The following is an 11,522-nucleotide window of genomic DNA, read 5'->3' on the forward strand; positions in this document are numbered from 1 at the left end:
TACAGCCAAGAGGGGAAGTAAGACTTCAGAACCATCTTACCACATAATTCCTTACTTTCCAAGCATAATTTATTAAGACTCTGTTTGTTTCATCGAAAATATTTTACTGATAAATATTTTCAGCACTTTTTAGCATTTCAAAACTCAAGAAAATGGGTTAACGGAAAAATATTAAACAAGGAAGATGATTTCTTTTTTTTTTTTTTAAAAAGTCATTTTTCAATTTTATAAACTTTAATAATCACACTTATATATATATATATATATATATATGTCATAAAATTCATCTTGGGATAAGTAAAATGGATATAAACAAAAATACAGGTACATATGCAAAAGTTGAAGCTTTGAAGAATATCAAATTTGAGAATAACTGTTATGAATGGCAATATTTGACTTTTTAAAATTTATTATGAATTAAATCAGATGTTTTTAAGTTTAATATTATTTTTAAAAATTTTACTAGATATTATATATGAAAATTTTCTTTTTATTATGAAAAAAAGTAATATATATAATTGCTCATTTATATAAAAAAAAATATTTGGTACTTATTTTAATTGATTCTATATAGTTTTCGTTGATGATGTTTTTATCATTATAATGAGTCATGAAAAAAATAAAAATAAAAATGAAAATAAAAGCTATCATATCATATGGACTATATCTTATTATCATCCATTTAATATTTTTATTAGAAAAAAATATATAAAATATATTAATTATTTTAATAAAATTAATTATTTAATTCTTTGTTATAAAATAAAATATATTAATTAGTTCATATATTTTAATTTCTTTGACTCTTTAATTCCTTTAGTTGTTTTAGATATTAATTTAAATTTTATTTTGAAAAATATAATTATATAATTTTTATGTTTTTTAAATCTTAAATTATTTATATCTGTTAAGATAATTTTTCTCATTTAAATATATTAGCTAATGAAAATTTTAATTTGATGAAAATTAAATAAATTAAAAATATAAGAATTTATTACTATAATTTTTTAAAATATAAAGTAAATAGTTAATTTTATTAAAATATAAAAATTAAATAGTTATTTTTTTGAAGAGTAAAACTCCATCTCGCACGAGTCACACGTGTGTCACAACGCATAGTTTGTTAAGGCCTGAGAAGCGGCTAACGTCTGCGTCTCTCTGTTTTCTCTTCTCTGCTCCACATGAAATAGAATGCTGCTTTCTCTTCATCATCTTCATCCCTCACCCTGTCCTAAAACCCTACCAAACCCCTCTTATTCTCTCATTCCAATCCCCAAATCCCTAGTCGTCCAAAACCCTAGATACACTTTCGGTTCATTTGTCCGCTGCTCTGCTTCCGACTCCCAAACCCTCCCTCACTCTGCCATCCAGCGAATCGCTGATAAGCTTCGCTCTCTTGGCTTCACTGAACATAACCCTAAACCGAAAATCATTAACCCCGAGCTCGAAACTGATACCAAACCCGTTGGAGAAATCTTTATTCCCCTTCCCAATCAGTTACCTAAGTACCGGGTCGGCCACACGCTTGACCCGAGTTGGAGCACGCCGGAGAACCCTGTGCCGAGACCCGGATCGGGAAATGCGATAGTCAGGTACCATGAGCTGAGAGAGAAGGTGAAGAAAGAGAGAGAAGCGAGGAAGAGAGAGCCTAAGCCTCCGACATTAGCGGAACTGAATTTGCCGGAGGAGGAGCTAAGGAGGCTGAAGAGAATTGGGATTGCGGAAAAGAGGAAGTTGAAGGTAGGAAAAGCGGGGATTACTGAAGGGATTGTTAATGGGATTCACGAGAGGTGGAGGAGGGCAGAAGTGGTTAAGATTTTTTGTGAGGATTTGTGCCGGATGAACATGAAGAGGACTCATGATTTATTGGAGGTTAGAATAATTAACTTTAGTAGATTTTGAATTATTATTCCTTAGTTACCTGATAAACTATATGTAGAAGTTCATTTCTTTCACTCTGTGCCAATGCCAAATTTGTATCCACCGGAGTTCTTTATCTTTTCGATGAACTTTTTTATCCTTGTTGCATTTTCCATTTCTCTGCCAACATTGTGGACTATAATTAATCGTTCAAAACCAGTTTAAATTCCTCATGATCTGGTAACTCATGTGAGGGAATTAATGGAATACTAATTATTAGTTAAGAGTCTCAGGTTTGGCAGACACTTACTACTGAATCTCCAGGTACAGTGATATTATTATATCTTCTGGTTTTTGCAGAGAAAAACTGGAGGTCTGGTTGTTTGGCGATCTGGGAGTAAAATAGTATTGTATAGGGGCGTCAATTATAAGTATCCCTACTTCTTATCAGATAATATTACAACAAATGAAACTTCTATCGATGCTGTACATGGTACACATGTGGATCATGAGGGTGATAAAATGGGGAGCTTCTCATCTGCAGATGGCATAAACATAAAGTCTTCTGGACCAATCCCAACCAATAACATTGTTCGACCAGCCTTAGTACAAGGTGTTGGTTCCCCAAATAGAGTAAGATTTCAATTGCCAGGTGAGGCACAACTTGCAGAAGAATCTGACCGCCTGCTAGATGGACTAGGCCCGCGATTTACCGACTGGTGGGGATGTGATCCACTCCCAGTTGATGCTGATCTTCTTCCTGCTGTTGTTCCTCGATATCGGAAACCGTTCCGCCTTCTTCCATATGGTGTCTGGCCCAAACTGACAAATGATGAAATGACTACATTAAAGAGGCTGGGACGACCCTTACCTTGCCATTTTGCGTTAGGTGAGACTGACTTCTGATTCCACATTTTGTAATCTTCAGAACTAATGTTCAATAACTTACTTCATTTCATATACTTCATTTCATATTCCTTTCATATCAGGTAGAAATAGGAAACTCCAAGGATTGGCTTCTTCGATTGTCAAGCTTTGGGAAAAATGTGAGATTGCTAAAATTGCAGTTAAGAGAGGAGTGCAGAACACTAACAGTGAGATGATGGCTGAAGAGTTAAAGGTTAGTACTGTTTGGAAAATTTATTCTTTTGTTTTCTGTTGGTATCAATTCTTGTTCTCAAAAGTATGGTGCTTTATGATGCATTGTTCTAGATATGCTTTCAAGCTTAGGGGTGCTTAGATTTTTCCAGTATTTGGAAGAAGAATCATTGTATTTCCAGTCTTTCTTACATTGATTGAAGTGCTTAGAATCCTGCTTTATATAAGTGGATCTGCTGGAGCGCTTTATTTTGCAACTTGGTTATTACAGTAACCTATAGTAGAATTTATATTGTAAATATCTTGCTGCCATTACTCATGTAATAGTACCACCATTTGCACCATCTGTAAGTTCCCAGCATCATCAAGTTTGTAGAATTTTAGTATTAAAATTTGTTCTTCATTTTATATAGCGTCTTTCGGTAAATGTTGATGCTCCTTTTGTTAGAGAACCTTGATAATAAAAATAAAAAAAATCTAGGACTCATTCTTCTACTTTATCAACTTTATTTTATTATTATTATTAATTTTTTTTTAGTTTTGGTAGTTTAGAGGTACAACTGTACAAGTTCTTGCCGAGTACTTTCAATAACAATTATATATTGCTCATAAGGACCATTAGCATACCAGACATGGTGTATTTCTAAAATGACCAAGTTTTTTTAACTAAAAAATGACCTAGTTGAATCCTATCATATAGTAGCCATGAAAAAATAATAAATTAAAATGAATATATTAATTTGTTGTTTTAGTTTACTTCACCAGACATTGAATTGTAAAAAATGAATAATTTAATAATATTATCAGTATCCATTAAACTTTAAATGCTGTCACAGTGGCTGACCGGAGGAACTCTGCTTTCACGGGACAGAGAATTTATTGTGTTGTATAGGGGAAAGGATTTCCTTCCATCTGCAGTTTCTTCTACAATAAAAGAGCGAAGAAAACATGGGATTCATGGGTATAAACAGAGAAGAGATCATAGCATAGCAGGTGAAAATGCAGAGGCTGAGGACATTAAAGATGGGACTATAAATTCTGGCTCTAGAGGTGAATTTCATAGTGCAAATGGCCAAAGTTCGGATCTCTCTAAAGAGAGGAAGCTAAGGTCCAATGAGGCAGCTATTAAAAGGACTAGCATCAGATTGTCTATGGTATGATTTTGCGAAGATGCTATAGTGACCCTTTTGAAACTCTTATTGATATATATATTTATTTTCTCTCAAAGAACTCTTATTGATATTACTCATGGTATGCTGTGGCAGGCACTAGAAAAGAAAGCCAAAGCAGAGAAACTTCTAGTGGAGCTGGGGAATTCAAAGATGCCTCAACAACAAGAAATAGACAAAGAGGGTATAACTGAAGAAGAAAGATATATGCTAAGGAAGGTTGGCTTGAAAATGAAGCCTTTCCTATTATTGGGTGAGTTGTTCCACATGTTGCAAATATTTTGATCCCAAAGAAACTGCTCCACAAGTTTTTGTTTCTTTTATCAGGAGTAAAAGTCATTTGAAGAACCATCAAAATGAAGGCATCTCACCATGAACATTCTATTTCCATGTCAGGTAGACGGGGAGTTTTTGATGGAACAGTTGAAAACATGCATCTTCATTGGAAGTATAGGGAACTTGTGAAGATAATATGTAAAGAAAAAAGTTTTGAAGCTGTTCATGAAGTGGCACAGATCTTAGAGGCTGAAAGTGGTGGAATATTGGTTGCAGTTGAACGAGTCAGCAAGGGTTATGCTATCGTTGTATATCGCGGAAAGAATTACCGGCGACCTCCTCGTTTGAGGCCTACAACTCTCCTTAATAAGAGAGAAGCAATGAAGTGCTCTTTAGAGGCACAGCGTTGCGAGGTAAATTGGCTTGTGCAACTGCAGTGCATATCTGTGGGTACAGTGCACACATGCATTTCTAGCACAGTTTATGGGTTTCAACCTATTATTGATAAGTATGGTTGTCCAATTGGGGTTCATTTTTTTGCTTTGAAAGTTTATAGTTGAAAACTTTCATATCTAGAGACCAGTTCCTGAGCCTGTGACCAAGATCACAACATTAGGCTTATATCTCTTTAATTTCTTAAATTGTTTTATTTGACTTTTCTTCTTTTCACTAGCATGACATGTTACTGTCTTTTTATATTGGATCAATGTAATAACTCCTTTCTTTTTTCTTTCTTTCTTTCTTTTTTATTTTTGCTTTTTTTTTTTTTTTAACTTCTCAACATTTGATTGTTCACAATTTCGTACATGCCTGATTTTGTTGCTTTGTTTTCTTCCCTTGATACAGTCCTTGAAACTTCATGTTTTGAAGCTTACCAGAAACATAAATGACTTGAAACTTAAGTTGGTGAGCTACCTCATGACTTTGTAACTGGAAACTTCTTCCTGATTTTTTCTTTATCTAATTGTTTATGACTTTGCAAGATGAAATTGATATACACTGTTTGAACCAGGCTAAAGACAAGGAGGCACACAAAATGCAGTCATTTGATGAAGTGAGATTTCAGGAGGTTTACTATCTCTCTATCATAGTATATGATGGACACTAGACACTTGAGCTTATATGCTTATATTTTGGTCCTATAATTTGACTACGGGTTTATTTAAAATCATCTGTAGAAGTGTATATTTTGGCCCTATAAGGCTACATGTTTAATATAAAAGTAATTTCGGAGCTTATTTCTTTGATTTTTGTATTTAGACCATCTGCCTTTATTTTCCAGTTTCATATAAACTTTTTTCAGAAAGGAGCTCTACCCATTTATCTAAAATCATGATATAGTGCCAAGCAATCTGTTAAACTATTGTACTTTGTATCAATAAATAGTTATTTCAAATCTTGAGAATTGATATTTGTATATTTAGTTAAATATATATCAAATTATGAATTCAGGTTTTTTTTCGTTTATTTATTTTAAATTCACTGTAGAGCCAATGCTACCATACAATTCAATGAAGTTTTATACTAGCTACTAAGACATAACGTAATTTAGAACACTGATGACGGAAATCCTAGAGATTTGAGGACTACCTATTTTAGGAAAAAATATAGGAAGTAATCTATTTTATTTTAATGTTTTATTTAGTGTATAAGTCCTGGTCAGAGTTGAATTAGGGTTCTTAAAATCCTAATGTAATTGGGATTTCAAACTTTATAAAATAGGGCTTAGTTTCTTTATTTAGCCGTAAATAGAACTATTTTTATTGATAGAACTGTTATAATATTAACTATTGATTTGAGCAATAAAATTGAGAATTAGTTTCTCTTACCCAAAATCCCTTCAATACCTATTGGTTCTACATCACACACATATATACATATACTTTGATTTAATGCCTGTTTCACCTATATATATATATATTTTTTGCAACCTAGGGTAAAGAAGATATGCACAGGATGGAGTCAGCTATGTATGTGAACTCAGATTCAGTCGTTCCTTCTCACTTTAAAGAGAATTTAGAGGTAAGCACTATGCCACCAAGATGCGTGAAAGGAAGAATGTAACTATTAGCCACTCCACTCTTTTGTTTAAAGTTTAATTTGAATAGAAGTTCGACTTCAACACACATTTTGTACCACTCAAACGTTACATGCATTCCAGACCACATATAGACAAAGGTGCATTAGATTTGTTCATTACCTGCAATTTTTTTTATCATGTATCTCATAGCTTTTAACCCTTTTTATTTGCTTTAACTTCTATGACTTATAAATTCTGTTTGGCGTGATTACTAAAGACTGCAGATAAACTTGAAGCTAATGCTAGTGAGATTAGTAAAAACGAACCTCAGCCTTCATCTGAATCTGTGAGCGAGGACACCCATGAGAGTCTATTAGCTACTATAAATGATGGAGCTATTAACTCAACTTCTTCCTCTAATAATATTTTGGTGATTTCTAGGACCCCTTCTATGTTCGTTTAAATTGCATTCTTTTTATCCTTCTGACCTTATATTTCTATGGGGAATTGGGGATATCAGTCAGAGGAAAGGGGCTTTTTTCCCCTTGTCAATGCTGAGCATTATGTGCCTGAAAATGAGGTAATGGGATCAACAGAAGAATCAACTACAAGTGAATTGGAAGAATCAGTTTCAATTTCTATGGAGAAGGGGGGGGACATGCCTTCCAAGGGTGTTCGTCTTTCTAATAGAGATAGGCTTATGCTACGAAAGCAAGCACTCAAAATGAAGAAGCGCCCAGTGCTTGCAGTAGGTATTTTTACATTCTCTTTTGGTGGTTTGTATGTCTTTCTTATTTATTAATGTTGTTTCTGTGGTAGCCATTTTTGGACTTAACAGGTGATAGGTGATAATTGCACTCTTTTGCACTAGGACCACTTAGTTCCTTGAGATATTTTACTGCATGTATGAAATTTGTATGTATATCTCCTGTTATGTTGCCTAAGGCTTTTTTTAGCTAGATGTAATTCTATTGATATATTTTTTTTCAATTTCTAAAACAGAAAAAGAATTATTAATGATCATGAACCTCATCATTTTTCTACTATTAGGATTTATTGCCTGACTTACCCACCTTATGCTAGGGATACTAGACAGTCCTTTAAAGAACAATAAGTTTACTTGTAGTGGTTATATTTGTGGCAGACCAAATTTTGTTTTATTAGTTAGATTGAGATTATTGTAGTGGATTATGAAATGTGGACTGGAGGGAGATGAAGAAGGTGGTTTGCTACATTTGTAAAGAACTATGTTTTGACTTGGTGAATAAGAGGAATTCATTAAAGAATACTGAGTTTGATAATATTAGAGTTGAGAGGACTTCTTTGCTTGACAAGTCTTTTTGATGGGTAGGAAATTACTTTGGTTCTCAAGGGTTAAAATGGTGACAAAGTTTCAAGATTAAATAATTTTACTTTGTCCTTTTTACAATCAAATTGGAAGGTGGTTAATGGCTATAATTTGGTTTCCATTTGTTTCTTCAAAGTGAGGACATTGTTGCTAGGTTGAAAGATATCAGTTATTGATCGTATGGGGAGTAATTATAAGTTGACATTGAAGGTTTATTAAGGTGAAGAAGTTGGTAGCTTGGTAAAGTTATGGGGCCTTTCTCAAAAGAGGGTCGCAAAACTCGTCAAAAGAAGTTGCTAGAACAGTGGGGATGATAAAGGAGTCTATCAGTGATCTTAAACTTGGATGTTAAAAAGGCCTATGATTTTGAGTTGTTGGAGAAAATGGAGAAGTTGAAGTTAAAGAAGACGTGAAGAAGATGAAGATGGGGAGAGCCCAAATGGTATATGGAAGTGTCTTGGGAGTTTTGAGCAGCTTGGCTAACCAAGCTATTCAATAGCATAGTAAAATCTGGAAAGATGCCAAATGAGTTGAGGAATAACATTTTGTTCTTATCTTTAAGAACAAAGGAGATATACGAAGTTATACAAGCTACCATGGCATTAAACTAATGAGTTACATGATGAAGTTATGGGAAAGAGTGATTAAACGTAGATTTAGGTTACTACTAAGGTATTCGAGAATTAGTTTGGCTTATGCCTGATAGATTTACAACAGAGTCTATCTTTCTATTGAAAAGATTAATGGAAATTTATAAAGAGAGGAAGAAAGATCGTCACATGATATTCAATGATCTAGAAAAAGCACGTGACAGAACACTAAGGGAAGTTCTTTGGTGGGTGTTGGAGAAGGAAGGAGTTTGTCACATACAATAGAAGAAGTATAGGAAGAAGGTCAGCCCATGGATCTAGCCATGGACGTAACCCTCAAGAACTACAGGTTTGAAGCAAAGCCCACTCACACCTTGCTATGACACCAAATGTCAGGGTTAGGAACCGTAACAGAGCAGTTACAGGCAGAAATAGAGAAGAAGAGAAATTAGGGAGAAAAAGAATTAGGAGAGAGAATTTAGAGATAGAAAGAGAAAGAAAGTGAGAATCAAGATATTGTTTCTTGAAACAAATGGTTTATCCTTGTTCTGTGACGATAAGGCTGCTATTTGTATTGTCCACAATACAATCTGCAATTAGTATTGTTCACAATCCAATTCAGCATAATCGGATCAAACAAGAGATTGATAGGCACTTTATAAAGGAGAAGATAGCGGATGGTTCATTAATTGTTTCTCATATGACTTCAAAAGAACAGTTGAGTGATGTATTTACTAAGGGTCTAAGCAGTGAAGTATTTCACGCTTTTAGTTTGCAAGTTGGGCATTTGTAATATCTATGGACCAACTTGAGGGGGAGTGTTGGAATCCCATAATTAGGAATTAATTTAGTTGCTGTATATAGCTAATCTAATTCCCTGTAATTATTCCTGTAATTATGTATCCGTTTGTGTTTAGCTTTCTAATCAAGGACTCGTAAATGTATATAGAGCCATGTACAAAACCTTTTTTCATCAAGTAATATACTGAAAAAATTCTCTCCAAAACTCTGTTTTCATCAACTGTTTTGACTTTATGTGGAGGGGAATGAGTAGAACAGTAGAAGGGCTTTGGAGTAGGTAGAACCTTGTGGACATACAAGCTGCCTTGAACCTTTTTGAAATTGTCTTGCAAATGCTTTTCCTTTAAGTATACAGGTTGATACCAACACATCGTAATAGCCTATTTTCTGCTTTTCAGTACTATCCTACTTTTAGCTTGAAAAAATATATGCTCCCAATTCACACCCTCACTGCTAATTCCGCTCTTTCTACTAATCTTTCTCTCTCTCTCTTTTTCTTTTCCTTTTTTCTGTGCAATTAAATGATATCATGGGAACTCTTATTAAGCTCTCTGCTTCTACCACTATTTACCAGGGAGGAGCAACATTGTCACTGGTGTTGCAAAAGCAATAAAAACTCACTTTAAAAAGTATCCTCTTGCTATAGTTAATGTTAAAGGCAGAGCCAAAGGGACTTCAGTCCAAGAAGTGGTTTTTCAGCTGGAGGTCTGCACATTATGATTCCTTTTTTTTGTTGTTTGTATTGAACTTGAACAAACTGGATCAAGTCTTCTGCCTTCAATTTTACAGCAAGCAACAGGTGGAGTTTTAGTCTCCCAGGAGCCTAGCAAAGTCATACTCTACCGGGGATGGGGAGCATTTGATGAACCAGGTCACAAGGGTTTTAAGAACGCCCGAAATGTGGGGATTACATCAGTGGGTAGAGAAGGCCGGTCTCAGCGTACTGTGCCTCCGGAACTAGTGGCGGCAATCAGACTTGAATGTGGACTGCAGTGTGACCAAGAACAAAACAAACTCCCAGCTGAAATTTGAGGTTGTGGCAAAGGTATTATTAAAACCATGGTATCATTGATCCTGGAGAATTCACTAAAAGGTCATAGATAAAGTTTTGTTTTTATTATTATTATTTAATTTTTTGTTCTGAACTCATTAAACGATTTATTTGTGTATGAGAGGATCTTTATCTCAGGTCTATGATATTGATAATATCCAGCCATGTGGATGAATCACATGTACAACTGGTTGAAGATTCTGGCACGCGTTGTCGTGTTCATGGATGACCCATAGGTTCAGTTAATCGGTGCGCCAGTCAAGATAGAGCATGGTCTTATAGAAGTAAGCAAGTGCGGTTTCCCTTTGCTTCTTCCTCGTCTCAATTAAAAAATGGCTTGTGCATGCAGAAATAGATGCCCAATCAAAAAGCATCTTAGTGTGTTCAATGTGAAAAGCTAAATTTTGTGTATGCTCCTACAGCCAATATGTGGTGTATATGGCAGCAGCTACTTTTAAAATCAAGCATTCCCTTGTACTAAATATGCAGAAATATCTCATCTGACAACCATGTGAAATACCATTGTGATCAGACAACCATTTGGATTGAAAATAGCTAACCTTTCTGACAAAAATATGTAAAAGCTGAGCTGAATGGAATTTTGCATTCAGAATCCCTCCCTTTCCTGCGTTCTTGTCTCTTTCATTCCGCTTTAACTTTTGGAGAAAAGTGACATTAAAGAGGTGTTTGGTGCAAAGTAATTAATTATCATTATAATTTTTAATTTTTATTAATATTTATATTTTTTTTGAGAATTAAATATTAATCTTTAAAAGATTAAATTAATAATTATTCTCTTTAAATTAAAATTTAAAGTTAAAACTTGTAAGTGCGAAATTTTACCCTTAAAAATAAAGAGGAATAATTCATTCATTCTTAAGATGCCCACTTTATCAAGGAAAACTATATTGCTATCTTCTTTTTTACATTATTATATTCACTGCAACTTTATTTTTTAGGTTACATCAATTATGTACTCGAGTAAATAATAATCTCTCCAAAATTGAAAAAAAGAAAAAGAAAAAATGGCATCTTTAATAATTAACCTTTCCTAAATCGGTGTCGTTTTCATTGGCACGTTACCATCATAAACTGGATAACTACTGGAGGTCATAGTTGATTAAATGGGTTTCAATTTATTTAATCCTGGAAAAATAGTGAAAATATAATAAAATTGATTTTTAAAAATTAATTTTAATTTTAATTAATAATAAATTATTAATATTTATTTAATTTTAATCAATTGATTAAAATTATAATCAATTTCTCAAAATAAAATTATCAAAATTAAAAAAAAAATGTTAAAACT

General features: G+C 33.7%; 1 protein-coding gene across 3 annotated transcripts; it reads left to right on the top strand.

Annotated features, from left to right (window-relative positions):
* The first annotated feature begins 1,141 nt into the window (after positions 1–1,141).
* LOC110652361 (CRM-domain containing factor CFM2, chloroplastic) lies at positions 1,142–10,828 on the top strand. Of its 3 annotated transcripts, none has more exons than XM_021808841.2 (14): positions 1,143–1,872; positions 2,221–2,749; positions 2,850–2,980; positions 3,795–4,112; positions 4,224–4,380; positions 4,524–4,816; positions 5,250–5,309; positions 5,416–5,472; positions 6,339–6,425; positions 6,701–6,853; positions 6,944–7,175; positions 9,737–9,867; positions 9,952–10,207; positions 10,352–10,828. In XM_021808841.2, exons 1-13 carry the CDS (start codon positions 1,192–1,194, stop codon positions 10,192–10,194), a joined length of 3,072 nt encoding a protein of 1,023 aa, XP_021664533.2. In that variant the 5' UTR covers positions 1,143–1,191; the 3' UTR covers positions 10,195–10,207; positions 10,352–10,828. The 3 variants fall into 3 exon arrangements, with proteins under 3 accessions (XP_057997215.1, XP_021664533.2, XP_057997214.1); XM_058141231.1 differs by having other exon boundaries at positions 5,416–5,457; XM_058141232.1 differs by lacking the exons at positions 9,952–10,207; positions 10,352–10,828 and having other exon boundaries at positions 1,142–1,872; positions 6,944–7,171; positions 9,737–9,864.
* The last annotated feature ends 694 nt before the right edge of the window (positions 10,829–11,522 follow it).

This window comes from Hevea brasiliensis, chromosome 18 (genome assembly GCF_030052815.1).
Source record: "Hevea brasiliensis isolate MT/VB/25A 57/8 chromosome 18, ASM3005281v1, whole genome shotgun sequence".
Taxonomy (NCBI): domain Eukaryota; kingdom Viridiplantae; phylum Streptophyta; class Magnoliopsida; order Malpighiales; family Euphorbiaceae; genus Hevea; species Hevea brasiliensis.